This window comes from Barbatula barbatula (genome assembly GCF_947034865.1).
Source record: "Barbatula barbatula genome assembly, chromosome: 18".
In the NCBI taxonomy this organism is placed as follows: Eukaryota; Metazoa; Chordata; class Actinopteri; order Cypriniformes; family Nemacheilidae; genus Barbatula; species Barbatula barbatula.
Window position 1 is genome coordinate 3,024,926 of NC_136781.1, and position 21,684 is coordinate 3,046,609.

General features: G+C 39.8%; 2 protein-coding genes across 2 annotated transcripts; one reads left to right on the forward strand and one right to left on the reverse strand.

Annotated features, from left to right (window-relative positions):
• Positions 1-30: 30 nt before the first annotated feature.
• elp1 (elongator acetyltransferase complex subunit 1) lies at positions 31-9,430 on the forward strand. The gene is made up of 37 exons (XM_079480461.1): positions 31-185; positions 594-779; positions 975-1,127; positions 1,209-1,290; positions 1,377-1,457; positions 1,682-1,767; positions 1,852-1,951; positions 2,028-2,118; positions 2,229-2,352; positions 2,436-2,526; positions 2,718-2,948; positions 3,069-3,239; positions 3,331-3,412; positions 3,552-3,707; positions 3,814-3,920; positions 4,003-4,106; positions 4,204-4,257; positions 4,505-4,610; positions 4,696-4,811; positions 4,907-4,980; positions 5,112-5,190; positions 5,309-5,388; positions 5,461-5,598; positions 5,684-5,769; positions 5,914-6,062; positions 6,140-6,263; positions 6,357-6,454; positions 6,722-6,923; positions 7,290-7,351; positions 7,512-7,574; positions 7,682-7,742; positions 7,824-7,937; positions 8,096-8,207; positions 8,564-8,691; positions 8,776-8,927; positions 9,003-9,078; positions 9,160-9,430. Exons 2-37 carry the CDS (start codon positions 630-632, stop codon positions 9,225-9,227), a joined length of 3,951 nt encoding a protein of 1,316 aa, XP_079336587.1. The 5' UTR covers positions 31-185; positions 594-629; the 3' UTR covers positions 9,228-9,430.
• A 69-nt stretch (positions 9,431-9,499) lies between these two features.
• On the reverse strand, positions 9,500-13,238 carry smu1a (SMU1 DNA replication regulator and spliceosomal factor a). Its single transcript, XM_079480004.1, has 12 exons — positions 13,070-13,238; positions 12,507-12,717; positions 12,243-12,395; positions 12,003-12,113; positions 11,782-11,910; positions 11,570-11,689; positions 11,351-11,467; positions 11,150-11,277; positions 10,948-11,074; positions 10,606-10,773; positions 10,366-10,518; positions 9,500-10,227 (listed from the first exon to the last, which is right to left on the reverse strand). The coding sequence occupies exons 1-12, from the start codon at positions 13,093-13,095 to the stop codon at positions 10,129-10,131; spliced, it is 1,542 nt and encodes a 513-aa protein (XP_079336130.1). The 5' UTR covers positions 13,096-13,238; the 3' UTR covers positions 9,500-10,128.
• Between the last annotated feature and the right edge of the window lie 8,446 nt (positions 13,239-21,684).

Consider the following 21,684-nt stretch of genomic DNA (forward strand, 5'->3'; position numbering starts at 1 on the left):
ATATCTAAGGTCTTTGGTGTAATTCCCTCCGCGACGACAGGGGGCGCTGGTTTTGATGACGGTGTACAGCGCAACTTGATCTACGGCGTAGAGTTCTGCGCTGTCAACAACGTGTGTATGTTGGAAATGTCTGTACATCAAATGATCCTTTTCTTTATTTAGCTGCGAATAAAGCACACGACGTGGTAAGTTTCACTGATCGTTGTGTCTTCAAGAAAGAAAGAAAATTGTCTTATACGAGCACGTTTTAGGCATAGACGTTGTGCCCTGCAGAATAGTACATTGTAAAATTAGTTGGAATTTGTTTTTTGTTCCTGTTATCTTGATAAAGATGGTTGATTGGACTCAATATCGTTGTACACTAGACACAAAAACCTGCTTTTATGTGTCCTTCCTGTTTTAATGTCAAAATAGTATTGTAAACTACTTGTAGTATTATTGTATTTAAAAAGTGTGTTCTTTGAATACCATGGTAAGTAACTATTCAGTACGATTGAATATCCGATCAGCACATTATGACCATCTAATACCATCACAGTGCTACCCATGTACTTATGTTTGTGCAAACCAGTCATACTCAAAATGTAAAATAGTTGCAGATCTCGTCTGGTTGACAACATCTTCCCAAAATGAGGAACCTCAGTCTGCTGCAGCGCTGGAGATGTTTGGATGTTCAGATTCCGGGATCTCCGCAGTGTTTCACCATCAGGAGTGATGCTGGGACAGTTCTGGTGGCTTCTGAGCGCTCCATCGCTGAGTATGACCCTCGGACCGGAGAGGTAATGTGATATATAAATTCCACGAGTCTCAAAGTAAACAGTGTAGGTTTCACAAATGAGCTTGGTGGCTAAGTGACATACTGTAGGTTGGAATTGTAAGGGTTGTAGGTTGGAATCCCAGGCAAGCCAACCGAGGTGGCTTCAGCAGAATTACCTCTGTATTTACATTGTGTATTTACATCTGTGTTTTTGTAGGTTTCTAATGAGGTGTCTCTGACAGCAGACGGCTATCTCTCAGAAGATGGTAGTGGTGTTGTTGTGGGGATCCAAGACCTGCCAGATCAGGAGTCAGTGTGTGTGGCGACAGCGACTGGTGATGTCATTCTCTACAACCTCAGCACCAATCAGGTAATCCGAATTCAGTTTTCTTGTAAAGTGCATTTACCCTTGGATGTATTCTATTTAACAATATGAATTTCTCTCTCACAGTTAGAGTGTGTTGGTAGTGTAGACAGTGGACTAACCGGTATGACATGGAGTCCGGACCAAGAGTTAGTGACACTTCCCACAGGTCTGTATTATTCAGATTCATTACGAGTCAATTCTGATCAGTAGTTCTTTTCATTGAGTGTGTTTTTGTCTTGTTCGGTATGACAGGTCAGCAAACTATTATCATGATGACCAAAGACTTTGAACCTATAACTGAGGTTGCAATCCATCAGGATGACTTTGGGGAAGGTACATGCCACAAAAAGCTTTTTTAGAGCTTTTATTTAATAATAATCTCAAATAGCATTAATGTTCCCATTATGTTTACCAAACAGAGCAGATGTCAAGTTTGATTTCCATATATATTTATTGTATTGAAAGACTTAATTCTAATATAATTCTTCTAATATTTGGAACACAGCCATTGTATGTCAGACTCTCTAAATAGAAATGTTTCCGTTCCTTTTCATCAGATAAGTTTATCACTGTTGGTTGGGGGAAGAAAGAGACTCAGTTTCATGGTTCTGAGGGCAAGCAGGCAGCCCAGAGGAAAGCCGCTGTATGTACTGTTTGCTTTACTCTATCAAACCAATCAGTCTACACGCAGCATCGTTTTCTCTTAGCACTAACCTAACTTTCACAGGAAGTGCTGCCTGCCCTGCCATGGGACGACAGGAAGCCCAGGATCACATGGCGTGGTGATGGTCAGGTCTTTGCTGTTAGTGCTGTTTGTCCACTGACCGGTGAGAATCTCCTCTGTTATTGATACAACTTAAATTTTGTGACAGTTATACAGTATAGCAGCATTCTGTGATTCAGGTGCTCGAAAAGTTCGAGTGTGGAACCGAGAATGTGTCCTGCAGACCACCAGTGAGGTTGTCAATGGTCTGGAGCAGCCTCTTTGCTGGAAGTACGGTTTCGTTTCTCGATTTAGAAATATTATTTAACAATTTATTTTGTCGAAACACAGAAAAAGGTTTTGAATCTGGCTTGCGCGATTTCATGCGTTATTTCTTGAAGACCTTCAGGCAGCCTGATCGCTTCCACACAGCGACACCCTAACAAACACAGCGTGGTGTTTATGGAAAAGAATGGACTGCTGCATGGAGATTTTACGCTGCCCTTTGACAAAGATCAGGTCAAGGTAAGAATTCTCCTCGTCACTACAAAGAAAATCTACAGAAGATCTGTACGTGGTTATAAATGAAGAGTTTGTATTTTGGTCAGGTGAGTGAGCTGTTGTGGAACAGCGACTCTACTGTGTTGGCTGTCTGGATGGAGGATTTAAAAGCAGAGAATGGTCATCCGAACACATACAGTAAGATGAAAATCAAAAACCAAATCATTGGGTTTTGTACTTTTCAGATTTTACTTGACAGTTTGAGCCTCACCCGAAAAACTTCCCTTGGCTTACATCACACAATGGGTTGGAGGAAAATCTAGGAACCAGAATATTAAAGAGACCTGCAGATGATCTTTTTGTAAACTTTATGACCTGTTTTTTTTCAGTTCAGCTGTGGACTGTGGGGAATTATCACTGGTATCTAAAGCAGAGTTTACATTTTGGCAATGAGCCTCTGAAAGCCCCGGCATGTGTGTGCTGGGATCCAGAGAAGCCCTTGCGTCTTCATCTCCTGACGCGAGGGTGGGCCAGCTACACTTACGAGTGGGGTTGGAGCACTCAGCGTAGTCATGGCAACGATTCATATGACAATGCAAATGTGGCTGTGATTGATGGAGGTAGGCGTGACCACTCTGCAGATCAGTTTTAGTTTTTAATGTTTTGTTTCAGAAAGCGCTTTGGTTTGTTTTGTAAACGTCCTCCGGATCCTTTCAGAGTGGCATACGTGTGTTTTTCAGATAAAGTCCTCGTGACAACATTTCGCCAGTGTGTGATCCCACCACCTATGTGTGCATTTGAGCTTCAACTTCCTGTACCTGTCAACTTGATCACCTTTCACTCTCAAGTCCAGAGGACCAATGAGCTCGCAGCTCTCACGGCCGACGGGTGCATTCATGTATATAGGCAGGGTGAGCTGATGGGAAACTATATGCTCATTTTGTTGTCTGCACTGAATGAATTCGACCTAGAAGTTTCTCATTTTTTATTTGATATATTTAGGGAGTGGCGCTGGAAGAGAAGATGTTCCTGGTTCCGGCTTTAAAGTCGTTTCAGCACCATTAGAACTACAAAAGACATACAGGTATGTCAGATCGACAGGTTTTATCGAGTTTAAATTTTTTCTTCATAAAATTTCTTTCAGAACTTTCGTACTTTTTGAGCGTTCAACCAATAAAGTTCACCAGTTACGATGTTCTGTACTTTGGTGTCTGTGTTTGCAGGGTCGACATGGATCAGGATGAACCTCTGACGCTGCGCTTGCTGCTGTGGTTAAATGAAGACTCGTTTTTGGCTGTAGCTTATGGGAAAAGCTTGAGCCGGATAGTAAAGCTCACTCCATCTGACAGCCATGATCTCAAGGATACACTGGAGATCAGGTACTACCAAAATATCGTGCACCTGCTGTCTCCTCCACCTTTTTTACATAGTGTTTTAATGTTTTTAAACATCTCAGCGTGCAACCTCAACGTCTCTGTTTCTCAGGTCAGAGTTTCCTGTGGATGGTCATGTGATCAGCTTGTGTCACAGCCTCAGAAGCGGCACCGTTGCTCTGCAGCTTGAAGATGGACAGATAATGAAACTTTACATGGGTTAGTTACATGTATATCTAGTTTTGGCTACAACATAATTGGATCATTTATAGTTTTTTTAACACGTGAACGTTTCATACAGACTCTTCAGATCTCAAAGTAACAGAATGGACGGATTCTTCTCGCAATACAATCAACTTTCCCCGATCTTGTGTTCAGACAGCACTGTGCACCCTAAACGGAGAGGTAAACTTGATTCTCTAGCATTATGCGTTATCTGATTTGTTTCACATCAGGCGTTGTTTCAGTCCCAAGTGAATTGAATGAATTTGTCTGTTAACAGGAGTGTTTAATAGGCCTCACCGAAAGATCTCAGCTCTACATCGGTGACTCGCAGGTTTGTGTCAGGAAAACAATGCATTTGTTTTACATACGTACATCTTTTTTGTATGGTCTAATGGTCTTATTCAACCTTAATAAAGAGCTGTTTGAGAAGTTGTACAAATGAAATCATGTTTTCTATGTGTTCAGTAAAAAGAAATAGCACGTTATGTATATGAAACCTTGCCATACCCTAGCAGAGAGCTCAAAGTTCTTCAATCCTGGCAATACAACTCACCTACGTCTCTTCTGCTCTTTTCAAGGTGGCCTCCAACATCTCCTCATTTTTAGTTTATGATGAGTTTCTTTTGCTCACCACACACTCTCACACGTGCCACTGTCTAAACCTCAGTACGCTCTCTATTAAAGGTACGTGTGAACTTCAAGTTCTAAATCTTCATCTTTGGAAGACTCAAAGTTATAATATGAACAGATGTTATTGGTGTTTGCTCAGGTTTGCAGTCAGCTCTGAGCTCAGACGGCGGTCAGAATGATGAGACCGTACGTAAGGTGGAACGAGGTTCTCGAATCGTCGCTGTGGTTCCTCAGGACACCAGACTGATCCTGCAGGTGAACAGAGAGTGACTTACACACGCGATTGTGTTTCTCTGTCATTGATTTCAGACACGTACATTTGGTAAAACACATTCTTGGTTGTTTTTAAGATGCCACGAGGGAACCTAGAAACAGTCCATCATCGGGCTCTAGTGCTCGCTCAACTCAGGAAGTGGCTTGACGGGTATTTTCCTTTTACACAAAAGAGTTTAACAACCAGTGAACAAAAATGACTGTATAACAAAACCAATTCTTATTTTATATTACACATAATATATCGAAATGTAATTTTTCATTAAATGTTTCTTGTTTCAGCCTCAGATTTAAAGATGCTTTCGAGTGCATGAGGAAGCTGAGGATCAACCTCAACCTCATCTATGACCACAACCCTTCTGTGAGTGACCTCACTCTGATGTCATTTCCTCTTTAAGGGCTGGAAATCCTTTCAGTGATTAGCAGTTGCTAAATGAATAGCAGCACTTCCACCCACTCGCTCTTTTCTTCACCCTCAGGTGTTTCTCGAAAACGTGGAGATGTTCCTAAAACAAATCGATTCCATCAATCACATCAACCTGTTTCTCACTGAACTCAAGTAAGGCTTTTTCAAATTGAGACTTTGAATGTCTCGTGTCATCGCTTTGTTAAAATAGTTTGTCATTCCCAGAGAGGAAGACACCACCACAACAATGTACCCATGTCCCGCGAGCACCACCTCCAGTTCAGCTCCAGTTAAAGCAGGGAAGAAGGTCGACATCGTCTGCGATGCTTTACGCTCCACAATGGAAACTCTTAACATGCACAAGTAAGCGTCGTCAGATATATTTCTATCTAATATATTTGTATAATTTTCTAAGTCACCTTTACGCTTTTGACAAATCTTTACACAGATATTGTTTATGTATTCTAACGTCTCACGTGAGAAAATCTACGCCAGAACTAGAAATCTGTCTTCAGAAGGTTCATGAATTACGAGGTGAGCTAACCCATTTCTTTATTTTCTTCTAAACATGCTTTGAAACAATCCAGCATTGTAAGAAATATATGCGCTATTTAAATACATTTGAATTAAACGTGTTAAAGTGTGACTGACTGCGTTGTGTCATCTGTGTGATCTTAGTGAACCCACCCAGCTCTGGCGATGCCGTGAGCGCAGAGGAAGCCCTGAAGTATCTCTTGTTCCTTGTAAATGTAAATGAACTTTACGAGCACTCTCTTGGCACCTACGATTTTGACCTCGTGCTCATGGTGGCTGAGAAATCTCAGAAGGTCAGTCTGCAAATTGAAACTTTGTGCATCTTCTCGTTCATTTGTTGAGGTTAATAACAAGTGTATGCCACATATAGGACCCCAAAGAGTATCTGCCCTTCCTGAACATGCTGAAAACTCTGGAGCCAAACTATCAGCGCTACACCATCGACAAACACCTGAAGAGATACAGAAAAGCTTTACATCATCTCAGCAAGTGTGGTGGGTTTCTATCTGCTAACGTCTTTTTTCTGACATCATTCCTTCAGTTTCTACCATTTGTTAAATTCTCTTGTTCTGGCTGGGGGTTTCAAGGTGAAGAACATTTCACAGAGTTGTTAAACCTAGTCAAGGATCAGAGACTGTACAGCGATGCTCTCGGGCTCTTCCCCTCAGACTGTCAGCAATACAAGGTCACTCAGTTCTTTCATCTTTCCATGTTGTAACATTTACAATGCGTCTGGTACCAAACGTGCATTATGAATGGGAGAGTATGTTTAAGATCACACTCTTGTATTTACAAAGAGAAAGAACATCCCCCATCTTTTCCTTTGTTGCAAAATTTGGTGTTACCTAAAGAAACTTAAATTGAACTTAAATAGTGTGGATATGTTACACAATAATACTACCAAACCTATATGTTGGCGCTAACTGACGCCAAACTCCTGTGATGTCATCAGTCTCTGAGCGTGGTCTACGCGGAGCATCTGGTCGAGCAGCATCAGGCAGAGCAGGCGGGGCTGTTGCTATGGCGATGTGGTGAGACCGCCCGTGCTCTCCAGGCTTTCGTCAGCTGTATGAGCTGGAGACACGCCCTCGCCGTGGCAACACACATCCCCTTGGCATCCGAACAGCTGACGCAGCTCGCAAGAAACCTAGCAGGTGAACAGTTTGTGTTTTTGTGTGTGTGAATCCCTCATGAGAAATCCAGTGCAAATATTTGGATCATTAAAAGGTTCAATATTATTCAGAATGCTTATGTTTAGGAGGCCTAACCTATAATATTGTAGGTTATTTAATGTGTTTTACGTGGGTTTAATAAGTCAAATGAAAACTGACATTTCCCCAAAAATCCCAAGACACCAGCTCAACGTACAAGTTATTATTATAAACGTAGACAGTCCTATGCATGTTTTATGTAATGCTTAGTATAGCTTTTTAAACCACAAAGTTATGGATTGCACATTGAAATAAAAAACACAGATGTTATGAGTGTCTGTAACGTGTAGTGTTCGTTTAATGTTTCAGAGAAACTTCTGGAGGCCAGAAGGCACACAGAAGCCGCTCTGTGTTTGGAACAGTATGCTAAGGTACAGGAACGTTTTTGTATATACAGCATATATTTCGTAATGGTCATTATCTCTGCTTACTGCCCACTGACCTGTCCTTGGATGTGTCTTAGGCTAATAAGTGAAGATCTTTCGGCTCTCTTATTCTCTGTTGTAATGTTTGTACTTGGTGTGCTGACAGGATTGTGAGGAGGCGATCTCTGCTCTCATAGAGGGAGCCGCATGGGAAGAGGCGCTGAGACTGGTGAGACATTTGTGTGAAACGCCTCTGAAACGTGTTTCTTTTTCTGCTGACATCAACGCGTCCTCTTGTTTTTCAGCCTTGTCATAAGCAAACATTTTTCATTTCAGATTTATTTCTACAACAGAGAGGACTTCATTGAGACTAATCTGAAATCCGCTATTTTAGATGGTAAATAGTTCAATATTTATTTGATAATTTGCCCGTTTCAGTTTTTTGCAATATCTTAACTCTTTACTCGATTGCTTTTAGCTCACAGCAGTCAGATGTCCTTTATCGAGTCCCAGAAGGCTTTGTTTATACGTCACAAAAATCGCCTCGCTGTGGTACGAGAGCTCAAAGCAAAGGCCAGGCTGGAGTTATTTGGTAAACAAGAAGTTTGATTTGTATCCATTGATTTTCTTTGCGTTAATAGGATTTTTATTGATCGTACAGAATAATGTGTCAGATTTGATTTCTACATTAAAGGAGACATGCGAATAGTTAGAGAACTGTGTTATAAATATGTTTCTGTCTTGTTACAGATGAAGAGGGTCCTGACTGCGCAGATGCTGAACTGTACTCCGAGGCCAGTAGCGTCCTGACCGGCAGCCATCTTGGTTCAAAGCATTCCCAAAGCAACTCGCGCATTTCATCGTGAGTGATATCACAGCAGACGTGCACACAAAGCGCACCAGTTGACTTAAAGGGATAGTTCACCTTCAAAATAAGAATTCTGTCTTTATTTACATGCATTCTTGTCATTTCAAATCTTTGAAAACCGTTGGTCCCCTATGCATTGGTTTTGTGTCCATATAATAGAAGTCAATGGGGACCAAAGGTTTTGGTTACGAACATTTTACAAGCACTTTTGTGGTTTGCAGAAGAAATAAAAATGACAACAGGGTGAGTAGATGATGACAGAATTTTAATGGCGAAATATTCCTTTAAATATCGCCATACTGCCTCAGATGGCCGTGAACATAAAGGTCCTGAATGAATGTCCTCTACAGGAGGTCGTCCAAGAACCGGAGGAAAGCAGAAGGGAAAAAATACAGTCTGAAGGAGGGAAGCCCGTTAGAGGACATCGCCCTTCTGCGTGCACTTATTCAGATCATCACTGTTGTTGACAAGATGAAAGGTCAGCTGAGGTCACCCATACAGTATAATGTGGAATTACACATCATTTGTATACACTAATGATGACTCTGGTCTGACCCTGCAGAGGAGGTTCACAACCTGCTGAAGGTTCTCGTGCTCTTCCTGTTTGATGCTCAGGCCAGCAGTCTGCAGAGTGTCTACAGTGAGCTTCTTCAGCTCATGGAGACCAACATCCCAGATATTTGGAGTGAGAACGTACAACGCGGCCAAACTCCAGTGAGTCACATAACCATGCACGCATACACACGTGTTTATATAATAATAATATTTTATTTTTAATTCTCCATACAGCTCACAGGTCCTAACTCAACAGCCAATAGCATCATGACATCGTTCCAGCAGCAGAGACCCACAGCGTCTCCACAAGGTGAGCGATTCATAAACTCGGCACTCAGTAAAGAAGCTTCATTCATGTGATCTTTGCTTTAAATCGCTCTTCCGTCCTCAGATCCTGAAGTCCTGATGGCACCCAAGACGAGAAACAATGTCAAATGGAAACTAACCATTCTGAAATAGTCTGCATGTAAAACATTTAGCTGCTTTGTATTTTATGAAATCCTGCATTGTTTTATGGTACATTGTGGAAGAATTAAAGAAAGTGAAAGATGTATTTGTGTCTTACATTTTTACCTTTGTGATTTACTACAATATATGGCTTGTTGGCTTACACATTCAAATAAAATTATTGTATTAAACATTTAGCAGAATATTGCGTCACTATTTGTTTCCGCCGAACACGTGGTAAAGAAAATAACTTATGCTTATACAAATATCAATTCAATATTTCTATAGCGGTTTCACATGTTTAATAGTGATTTGTACTGTAACATTTGCATAAAAAATTCTTTAAACTTTAATCCTCAATATTGCTGTTTATTTTTAATGAACAATACAAATGTATTGAGAGCCACCGATAGTTCACCAAATGAAAATGGTTTCATTTATTCAGCCTTCATATCATTTCAAACCAGTCGTTTGACCAAACTGTTGACCCCTATCGACCACCACCGCATGAACAAAACTTGTCAAACGTTTTTTCTCGACTTCAAAAATGAAAGTTCAAAACAACCATTTGAGGTTGAATAACAGTTTTATTTCTGGGTGAACTATCCCGTTAAACACACACAATACACAAGAAAGACAAAGTATAGTCAACTTTTAATTGCAAAGGTGAGACAATAAATTCAAAGCAATGACAAAAAAAGTTTTGATACCAGACTGACAAAACAAAAGTTTGTTACCATAAGTTACAGATGCTTCACAAAGCAAATTTTCTTTAAATTTGGACCATTTGTAAAAAAAAATCACTGCACTTAAAAAACAGGTATGTACAAAAAGGGGTTAAAAAGACAAGGAATCCTACTCTCACTTTTCTATCATCTCCAACGAATCATGGAGTAGTCACATGACTGTGACATTACGGCTTCCAGAGTTTAAGCAGTCCATCCTCACCGTATGTGGCAATTAAATTCTGATGTGGGTGGTGGGCGATACCGATGACATCCTTCTCATGAACCTGTGAGAGGACACAGATCCAAAATCATAAACATCAACAACCACTTTTTGTAAATGTTTCATGTGAATAACGACCAATTTCAGGTCACACCCTTAATGCTTTACATTGTAATGGAAAAGAAAAATGAAGAGGGCTTACGGTCAAGGTTCTCTCTAGTTTTCCTGTGACTGTGCTGAAACAATATAACACAAAGTCCTCTCCTACACAGTAGATCCACTCGCCACGCGGGGACAGAGTACAGCACACAAAATCACCTCCTTCTCTTTTACCAGAGCTGAAACTTCTCACAATCTGCAGCAGAAGAACCAAACGAAAACTTAAGAGAATGACAATATACAAGAGGACACAAAACATTTCAATGTTGTTGGACTTCCTGACCTGGCCCTGCATGTTCATGATGACCATAGTGTTAGAGCGGTTACAAACTACGAAATGCTCGGGGTTTTTAGGGAGCAGGATGACGTTGTTGACCGTGATGTCTGTTCCAGCAGAAGTACCCAGAGACTTGAACGTGCTGGTGCATTCTGTGGTCTTTACGTTCCAGACCTGAAAAAGAAAATAAAGGATCAGACTTGTGGGCTAGCAATGAGAGTTCGCTTCCAGCATGCAAGATTTTGCCATCGCAGCACTTCCTGTTTACTGCCATACAATCATAATAATAGACAAAAAAGTATTAAAAGCTATTCGTTTTGAGAAAATAATGAAAGAAGTGAACTGCACCTTCACAGTTCCGTCAGAGGAGGCGCTGATGACATGATGTCCGTCAGGAGTTAACGTGGCTTCATTCACAAATGAAGAATGACCTCTGAACTCTTTCAAACACTTGCCTGATTTCAGCCCATGAATCCTGTTGAGAATTGGATAAATCCAGTTATTTACTGTGGGTGTTGGTGACAGACACGGGCAGCGGTCAGACACTCACCTGATGGTCTGGTCAAAGGAGGCAGAGAGTATCTGTGTGCTGTCTTTACTGAAGCTGAGACAGGTGACACCTTTACTGTGAGCACGCTCATAGCGCCGCAGACACTGGCCGCTTTGGATCTTCCACACCTAAACAAATTACAAGCCATTACAACACAATCCTGTTGTACTATAAGTTCAGTGTCTGTATCGAGTTTGATACCTTCATTTTTCCATCTTGAGCTCCTGTGGCCAACATCTCAGTATCTCGACTGAAGGACATGCAGAGCACAGCGTCATCCATCATCATGAAGTTATCTTGTGCCTGGTACTTCAGATCCTGCCCGACACACACACACGGAAAAATCATAAACAAACGCCTCCATGAGTATAAAACTGTGAATATTAAAGCAGATGACTGAGCATGAGAGGACGTACAAACCTTTCGGATTTTTCCAGTGGTGAAGTTCCACACCTCAATGAATCCATCCACAGATCCAGTGACAAGGTACTGACCGTCAGGAGAAAAGCGTGAGCACTCCACGTGAGACTTCTGACCAAACTGCAAACAAATGCAAAAGCACACTGGGGTAAAACACGTCACCACGTGTCAAATTGAAGTGGCGGAGATTCTTGTTCTCGCTGGGGTTTTACCTTGATGTGTCTGCACAGCTGTGTGGGGAAACGCTCGTCCTCGACATCTTTCACGGCTGCTTTACCTCGGAACAAATCGATGGTCATACCGGGAGGCAGGAGACCCTGGTGCTGCTGCCACTTCAGAGACTTCAGAGAGAAACACACAAACCGTCAGACAAACCAAATTGCAGAAGCACTCGAGGTGGCTCATAACACGTGGCAAGGGATATTTGGCTCACCTGTCCGAGCAGAGCCATCAGACGCGAGGGTGGTACCACACTGACCTCACCGGCCAGAGCCTGAGCAATGGCAGCTCTACGCTTCTCTTTACTGCTGCCGTCAGGATAAGCCTGTTTTTTAAAAAGTCATACGGTTCACAGATATAATCTTTTGCATTTCTACGGGTTGTTCGTGGCATTCATCATGCATTACGACAACATGCCATTCCACACATTTCTTGCTATTTAATCAAGCCTCACCTCTCTGGGGTCAAAGTACGAGCGAGCCAGAAGATTCTCCAGATGGATGTATCGCTCAGGCTGGGTTTGTTTCAACATGATCATGGGGTCTGTCTGTCTCAACAAAGACCTGGCAGCTCCCAACTCTCGGAGTTCAATCAGCTCAAGAACAACCTGCAAGGACACCACGACATCTGTTACGCACCAACCGTTCACAGATCAGCCAATGTCAAAACGAACTGAATCCGATTCGTTTAAAGACGGGCCTGAGAAACGTTATCCTACCTGTTCATAAAGGTCGATCAGGGTCTTGTCGGGGAGTTTGAGAGACTGTATAGCCTGGAGGACGGTATCCCAATGACCGCTATTGATATCAGCTACAAAACTCTCAATACTGTCCACAGTGTTCAGGGACACCGTTGTCTCCTCCTGCAGCGTCGCCAAAGTCTTCTGCAAGTTGTTTTCCTTCAGGTACTGCATGATCAGACGGATCACGCTGGAGAAAGAGATTAATACACACCGACATTTTAGTAAGTCTACTTTGTTCAACTATGCGGACAAAACTACGCATAGACAGCAGAAAAAAATGGACTTTTATTTAGTTCACATAAGTCACGATGCTTGCAAGCAGCATTTTAACAGCAAATTAACAAACGATGCACATGTTGTATGGACAAGATAAAACGTCGCTCAAAAATGTGATCAATAGCGAAGATTCGCCTGCAATGCTAACACTGTTAGCCTGACAAACTACCCGCGAGTCTTAACACCGCACTGTCTGCAAAAATAACGCGACTGCTTCAATTTCACGCATGCGGCTGTTTGAAAACGCAATTTGATGCACTTACTCCGCTGACTCTATTTCGATAGACATTATTGAAATGTGTTAAAACAGCAGAAGAGAAGAGAAGCTGACGACACACCGCAACAGGAACAACACGCCAGTCTTCTCTTCTTCTACTGCGCTCGCTTCAACTGGAAAGCGACAGCGACACCGAGCGGACGTTACTGTGCGTCACATGTTACTTTAAAACGTGACTTTAAACGATCGGTTGTGTGATAACGTTTAAATATGTGCGTTGATAGCAGTTAACCTGTGTACGAACGGTATGCACCGCTGATTGATTCATTGTTTAAATTGGACCTTTTTGATCCCTTTGGATATATTTGTAATATCAATGTTTGCAATAAAGAAAGTAGCCAATATAATAAAGAAGTGTTTTTTCAGTGGGTGTGGCCACGATACCACACATTATAGCCAATATATATAATATTTGTATGGTGCAATACGTCTATCTTATCCATCCAACGTCACTCCAAGCATAAATGAGTCTGGAGTAAGTGTCCTCTGTCTCAATACGGGCTCTAATGATCATAAACACTTGAGAAATCCCGCTGTGATTGCATGTTTTGTATTGCAGTCTCTGTACTATTATCATCCTCTCGAACACATTTTCCCGAAATCCCGCATCACATCTGATTGACGCGCTTGTAATTAGACGCACTTCCTGTTTTGTCCCATAGGGGTCGCCCTGCGAGCGCTGGTTTCAAGGTTAACGCGTTTATTGCTGCATCAGTCTCACAGGCTGGTCTGTTATATGGGCACATGGGCGTTTGACTGCCCTGAAACACAGCTCAGTACTGCAAATCTAAATGGCCACTTTGAAATGGCACTTGGTTTTCTATTCCTAATTTGTAGAATGAAAAGGGCCTATCACGAAACAGGCCTGTGCTGTTTGAGTGCGTATCCATTTTTCTTACAGCTTAGCATTTCAATGCCCGTAAATGCAGACGCTGAAAGAAACAAGCCTGTGACATTTTGCCAACAGCAACAATACCTCAACACCAGTCCATAATGAAGTGGTTGATGTGTGTTGCGGTGTCAAATAGATTAAGTGCCACAAAAGGCCATTTTTCACGATGAGTCGGAGAGCACTATGTGCAAATGAATATTTGAAGAGTTATGAACGTGTCCACGGTTGATAAAAGCCTTACGTTACTGAGAGCCTATTGGCAGGTGTGTTATATCCAGAGTTACAATGAAGAGGATGCAGTAAATCTTCATTTGTTTCCTTGGAAAGGTTTGAAAGACTTAGCATAAACATTGTATATTGCCTGTGTAGAATTATTCAGTGGTAGGTCATTTTTCTTTTCACGATTTAGGGTTATGCATTCAGCATTACACCCTGGCATGTAACTAGTGCTAATCTGTTTGAACATAAATGTCTTTAATATCTTAAACCATGTGCATTTCTGTTACATTTAAGCAAATCTATGATTTTAGCTTGTGAGATGACTAAAGTGAACAGACAATATAACTTAAATCGAATAAGTGACTGGGGTCATTTAGGAACTAGATTATTATAGAGGTCTCTTAGGGGGAAAAGTCCGTAACAACCGCCTAGCATCCATAAAAAGACCATAGCAACCGCAAAATGCTATAGCGGAGCAAAGCCATGTCACCATTCGAACAACTTTTGCACAAAAAAAATCATAATCTTAATGTTAGAAACGTATTTCAGAATTGGATTTGGTTTGTAAGTATGTGATAAATTGCTCTGTTAACATTTAGCTACACACAAGCCCACAAGAAGAATAAACAAATGCTTCCCTTTTATCATCATGAATGTTTTTGAAAGATGTTTAAGTGCGAGATTTAAGTGTGTATGTTTGATCATTTTGTTCTCGGCTTAAATTGGCACTTACAATGTATGGCAGTACAGTTGTTCGCTTGAAGACATTGTTGTAAGGTGCTTTGTAGACGGTCTCCTGAATGTAAACAGTCATTCATTTAAATGTACGAAGGCTTCAACCACCACTAGTGGCTATGAGTGGGTTAGTGGCAGTAACAACCAAAAGCATTTCATTACAGGTAATTGAATCTGTCCACCAATTACATCCGAGGCCCTTTACACCTCTGTCATGGATATTGTGTTAGTTCTTTTCAAAGACCATATTTTTCAGAGCCCTGAGGACTTGGACGCTGTCTGTTCCATTTGATTTATTATGGGACATTTAATATTCAACGTGGACCCTGAAGTCTTGAATTTGAAAACTAACAGGATAAAGCTTTGTAATGTGCTGCTTACATTTAGTCATTTTATTTTACATTTAGTCATTTAGCAGACGCTTTTATCCAAAGAGACTAACAAACAATTCAGGCAATAAGCGATATGTCATAAAAGAGCAATAGTACGATAGGTGTTAATACAAAGTATAGTTTCAACAAAAGCTAGACCACTACCTGTTGAGAGAAGAGAGAGGGTTAGTGTACTTTTTTTCCTTTTCATTTGTCTGTCAAGTATTCGCAGAAAAGGTGGGTTTTAAGAACCTAACCGGACCGAGTTAGGAAGAATGAAGGGGGCAGCGAGTATGCTGTTTTAAAGGGGCCATGAATTGGCCAATGTCTTGTTTTATTATACATCATAGGCATTTCCTTTTCCAAATAGCTTATTGATCTCCATTCTTCTCACTTCTCCAGCAGAAAGGCGACAATAACTAAATACATCTTCCTGGTTGGAAAATGACCCACATAGCTCTAAACAAAGAAAAGCAATCCGAAGAGGAAGGACTGACACAGCACAACCCAACAGACAATGAATCTAGATTATGAACTTTGAGACTGATCAGAAGCCAGCTGTTATCATTCTTAACCTGTATAAACCAATGCACTGATCTCAAAACTGTTTCATGATATTTGTGCAAGAATGGAAGATGGTGAGGATGGGCGTTTCCAATAAAACGCCACATTCGAGCACACTGGAATTGATCAACAAGAATGATTTTCGTCCCATCAGACCCCAAAATGGCTTCTGGAGAGAATATTAGAAATCCTTCTGTTATCAAGTCCCTTGACAAATCTTTTGTGATTGCTTGAGAAATGTTATATTGCTTTAATCTGTGTCATTTAATGCCACACTTCAAACTGCTAGTTGTAATAATGCGAAATGTTTTCTCACCACTGAAATGACCAAACAACAGCATATATCATTTGGACATGTCATAAAATCCATCTATAGTGACTCATGCTGCGACAAACCGCAGACTAACTTTATTTGATCTAATCTTATTGATGCTTAGAAATATAAATCTCTTGCTGTCTTTAAATATAAATTCAATTAATAAAATGTTTATTTTATATAGCGCTTTCACAGGCTCAAGAACGCTTCAATTGAACTCTCTCCTGTGGTTTTGGGAAATTATTTAAGTAATTATGTTAATTATACACAGTCTGGATGTTATGTAACACAATCTGCATTAAAATAAAAAAGAAATTAAAATCACTCCTTTTATTGTCTTAATGTTATACAGTGCCAAATCCTAGACGTCTGGGGGCCCTAAGCAAACCTTGTGGGGGTCATTGTCATAGTTAAATAAACATAACTTTAAATTATAAGACATAAAAATCCTAAATCAATTCACAAAGTTAAACGGATAAAAACTGAAAGAAAAAAAACATTAAACTGACAGTTACAACAATTAAGTTTAAAATTAAATTAAAATTTTGATTCCAAAGTAACGTGTAGCTCTTGAACCATCTAACTGTCCAAAAAAACTTTAACTTAGTCATTCCTTTAAATGATATTGAAGTTAGAAATGTGTATATTATTGTGTAGCCTTTGTAACTTTGGAGACGGTACCTAAATTCAGACTATCGAACATCCATCGTCAAACCAATTTTATGCTAGTGGATAAATACTGGATTTGTAAATCTTGCATACTTGCATAAAAACTCCATACTAAGTAATTGATTCCTGTTAAGTTGAATGCGCAAGTTATAAAAAGAGGTATAGTGTTTTTGATCCGGTACTCAAGGGGGCCCTATGCAGCCTGCGTTTAGGGAGGATCGGCTCTGATGTTAAACATCTCACTTAAACTTTACCCAAAACTTGTCTATACAATTTTCCTCACCAGCTGAGCAACATCTTTCCCCGCTCCAACTCAAAATCAAGTCATTCATCAAATCATCAAAACTGCACATACTTGAAACATAATGTAAAACAAGCATCCATTCATCAATAATGTGTCGATTCTTGTGTATTAACAAAACATGCTGTCAATCTGTGACAACCGTATCGACCAGTCTAGCTTTCTGGTGCCTTACATGTATCTACAATAGATAATGTTTCCATGTTCCAGACACAACATTTGTGATTTACAGCATTGCTCCAGCACAGTGTAAAACCATTGATGTGGTGGTTGGAAACGAATATCCTTTTCTGCATCGGCGTTCAGGTTTACTTACACTATACTATAACATCTGATATCTTTTTGTGGTTTCCAGAAGCGTGATGTCAATAAGGCTGGAATAAGCCATGATTTTAGAGCTCTTAAAAACACATAAAAAATGTCATCATTTTAATTTCTTGGTTTATAAAGGGATTTGAGATCAGCCATGGGCTGGATGGATCCATTATTATTTAATTTAAGAATAGAGAGAATTATTATTTTTATGAATCCCATAACCATGATGCAATGTAATAGCTAAAAGAGTTTAGCTAAAGAGATTCTAAAAATTGTGGGCAATGTCTGTGTATATACACAGAACTTTAATTTCTAGAACAAAAAATATAATTCAGGCACCATGATTCTCTCTCTCTCTCTCTCTCTCTCCAGTCAAAGTCTGCTTTATTGTCAATTCTGCCACATGTACAGTACATACATGTGGAGACCCATGGTGCAAACAAATAACACTAACACAGTAAGAAAATACAGATGTATTTTATATATACATGTATACAATATATATACAGTTTATACATAATCTATATATACAAATCTGAACACATCCTTCATCCTTCCTAAAAAGCATCTCACAAACCTTTTGTCTGCAAATCAAAATAAAGCCTCTGTCATACTACGATGTGACCCTATATATACAGGTATATATATATATATATATATATATATATATAGCAAAATTATGATTCAGTATACATAACGCAATCTGGTCTCTCTCTCCGCTTTCTACTTATGCCATTAGCATCTTTGTTCCACTTCTTTGAAGTGTCAGACCACCAAAGACAAATCATGGGCTTTCATGTTCATTAATTTAGTATTCTAAGTTTGGTCGTGCTGCGCTAAGCACTGGCTCAACTAAACCCAGCCATGCTTTAATTGGCATGTTCAGAAAATCACAGCGTGGAGATAATTTGTTGTTCCTCTTTTGAACCCTCCTATACGAGAGCTTATAGCGTCTGCTGTGCTCTTCAATGTAAAACAAAGTCATCCCTGCTCCTCAGAATAGATCCCACCTGACAGGGAAAATAACACATTCCTCTACTCAAAGAGATAAGTTCATTCTGTATGGGACATGAAGAACATTCCCGCCTGTGATGGAAATACTCCGTACTTAGCACCTCAGCGTCACTTTTGTGAAGTTAAAGATCTACTCGCTCTTTCGTTTATTGTCGCACCGCACATCCACGAAAATATTAACATCCGCTGCAAATCCAAAAACAAATGACATTTAAATGGGTCACATCACAGTGTGACAGAGGCTTTATTTTGGTTTACATACAAAGAGTTTGAGAGATGCTTTTTAGGAAGGATAAAAGTTTAAACAAATTTCAAACAATTGCAACTGCAACAGTGCTGTGAATACTGAAAAAAACGTATACACAAGTCAAACTTATAACATATTAGTCATCACAATTAAAAAATATTAAGGCATATTGATGGCTGTGTCCAAATTGACGTCCAATAAAATAGCAGTAGCAGTAGCAAACAGCAAATTATGATTCATAGTTTCCTAAATACCATTCTAGCTGTTGTATTTTATAAAATCACTTGTGAAATCTTTCCTATCTTCCTGTGTTGTAGGAAATACATTAACAGAAGAAATCTGTGCGAATGTTCTTTAATAAAAAAAGATATGCACCGAAATATCGGTTAATAATAGGTATCTACAAAATATCTTCTCAATCAAAAGAGGACAGGAAAATGCAACACATTAGTGCTCTGTATATATAGAAAATGTTGAGAAACATTGCCAGTTTTATGTTCAATGTCATTATATTACATTAAGAAATACTAATTTCATCTTCAGAATCAATGTCGGGATCGGCAGATATCACTCTGAATAATCGGATATCGGTATTGGTGGAAAAATGTAGTATCGGTATATCTCTAACATAAATCTGTATAAAGCAACACTAAGATTAAATCTCACATCTCCTTCCACTGTATTTCTACAGTGTGTAACACTCCTTGAGAGTGTTTCTATATCTCTTGGCTAAAACGTACACCCCATTTCCGGAAATGATGAGTACAGTCTCTGATAGACATTTATTGTTCTTTGCTTTGCTCTGAGGAGTCACCCTATCTCCCATAAGCCCGTAGAACGATGACAAACAGAATTAAAGTGACAGGAGAGAATTTCGGGACACATTGCTGCTGATATTAAAGACCACCCAATCTCTTCCTCAGTTAATCTCTCATCTTCTCCACAGCGAGAGCAATTAAAGCTGAATTCCAGAGATACTACTGCCAAAGAACAGACAGAGTTCAGCTGTTTTAGTACCTGCAGACTTCCTCCTCCTTCCTAGTCTTGATCTTGATGTGTATTCAATTCTCATGTTGTTCTTTGAAGTTTTCTTCAAGCGATCTTTGAGGGTACCGAGACTGATTGCTAGCCACTATTTTTGGATGTAATTGAAACGGAATGAGTTTTCTGTAAGATCTTCACTGGGTCCTCCCTAAAGCCCTCATCACACTCCATTCCACTCCACATGATAAAACCATCCCACCTACGACGTGTTCCAGACTGAGTTTTACATGTGGAGTGGAATTAACCAAAACATTTATTTCTCAGACAGAGATGACCGCACATGTATATTTATTTAGCTTTTACGTTAACGTCCAATGTTCTTGTCGCCTCACAGGAAACAATCAATAACAATTTCAAGAGATCACTGTAGAGAGATGTATGATACCGGATAGACACGTTTTTTCAGCTTCAAATTGTTGGTTTATCTCTTTCAGGAGAGCATGTATGCTTTAGAACTAAGACGATGCAATAGACATTTAGACTTTTATTTGACGAGCTTTACGAATCCTTGTAAACACGGCTTGGTAAACTAAAGTTATTGTTCTGATATATAAATCGATTTATAAGTAATTTCATTATAATCTTTTATTATCAATCATTAAAATTGTATTGCATAAAGATTGTACTTTTATACACTTGATAAAGTTCTCAGTTGTGTTTCTTTAAATAATCTCGGTTTCCTAAAATTGCTAAAAATAGAAACAAACGAAACTACGGTTTCTTTTTTTGTTTCTAAAATAAAAAAAAGAGTTTGGATGTGTAGAATGAATGTAGATTGTAGATCAAAGACTTTTACATTTGCAGACGTTTTTATCCAAAGCAACTGACATTGCATTGTACTAAACATTTGTTTCCCTGGGATCGAACCCATGGCCTTGGCGTTGCTAGCGCTATGCTCTAACCACTGAACCACAGGAAAACGGCATTGTTGAAATGAATGGTATTACAGGTTTAACAAGTGCACAACAGAATTGACTCAAAAAGCCAAAATGGGCTTCAGGGCTTCATATGAATCTGGAAATGGGCAAATTTGATGAGTTCATATTGAAATCTTCAGTAATGCAGACAATGCAGCGATCTCTTTTATTGGAGGCACTGCCGTCACATAACGTTTATAACATAACTCACGTTTTCACATCTTTTCATGTTGCTGTCTGTTCAGTCTTCCAGTGCATTAGCTGAGCTTCTGAAAGCTCTTACATGTTGTACAAACTACTCTAGGATGAAACAACATCCACAATAGTGCACTACAGGACATTCTTGAAGCCCATATTAGCTTTGCGAGTCAATTCTGTCGTGCACTTGTTGCACAATACAACCTGTAAGGCATCACAATCCTGCATGTCTGCATGTCTACCATTGATTTAAAAAGCCCCACAGAGAGAAATAAAGTACTGTGTTTAATTACATTTGAATGTATTGATCACGCTCTTGTGTCTGTGTAACCTTTAGCACACTTGTTACATAGAATATTGCAGGTAATAGTGCAGACATGTGACAGCTCAGTTCTGACACCGCATTTCCCCGTTGAGTGACAGCTCTTGTATAAACAGGGCTCGAGGCATACAGCAACATTTTCCTGCAGACAAATCAAGGGTCTAAACAAGTGCTCAAAGGTCAGAGAGGTCACAGCCATCGATCAAATGCCATTTTGGCGCCAAGGCTGGAAACATGGACGCCAGTGAGGCTAAATGTCCTTGTTACCCCCTAATTTCCCCCAAATCTGACACGACATTCTGTAACGGAAACACGCATCAAAATGAAAAGCACAGAATAAAGAATGATAATCTGAAATCTCAAGCTAAATTTGAAAGTGTACTTTCATGAATACAACCAACTGTGCTATTTTATTATAAGAGGAAACATTTTTCATTTATTGTTATGATTTGAATTCATGCCTTGGATAAAATCATC

Bases quoted from the DNA above. Each gene is read 5' to 3' on its own strand.
- elp1 (XM_079480461.1), top strand. From the start codon at position 630: ATGAGGAACCTCAGTCTGCTGCAGCGCTGGAGATGTTTGGATGTTCAG. The intron at 5,389-5,460 runs GTAAGGCTTTTT...TGTCATTCCCAG, and splicing joins CTGTTTCTCACTGAACTCAA to AGAGGAAGACACCACCACAA. The intron at 7,352-7,511 runs GTACAGGAACGT...GTGTGCTGACAG, and splicing joins GTTTGGAACAGTATGCTAAG to GATTGTGAGGAGGCGATCTC.
- smu1a (XM_079480004.1), bottom strand. From the start codon at position 13,095: ATGTCTATCGAAATAGAGTCAGCGGA. The intron at 12,396-12,506 runs GTAGGATAACGT...GTGTCCTTGCAG, and splicing joins TGATCGACCTTTATGAACAG to GTTGTTCTTGAGCTGATTGA. The intron at 12,114-12,242 runs GTGAGGCTTGAT...TTTAAAAAACAG, and splicing joins CGTACTTTGACCCCAGAGAG to GCTTATCCTGACGGCAGCAG.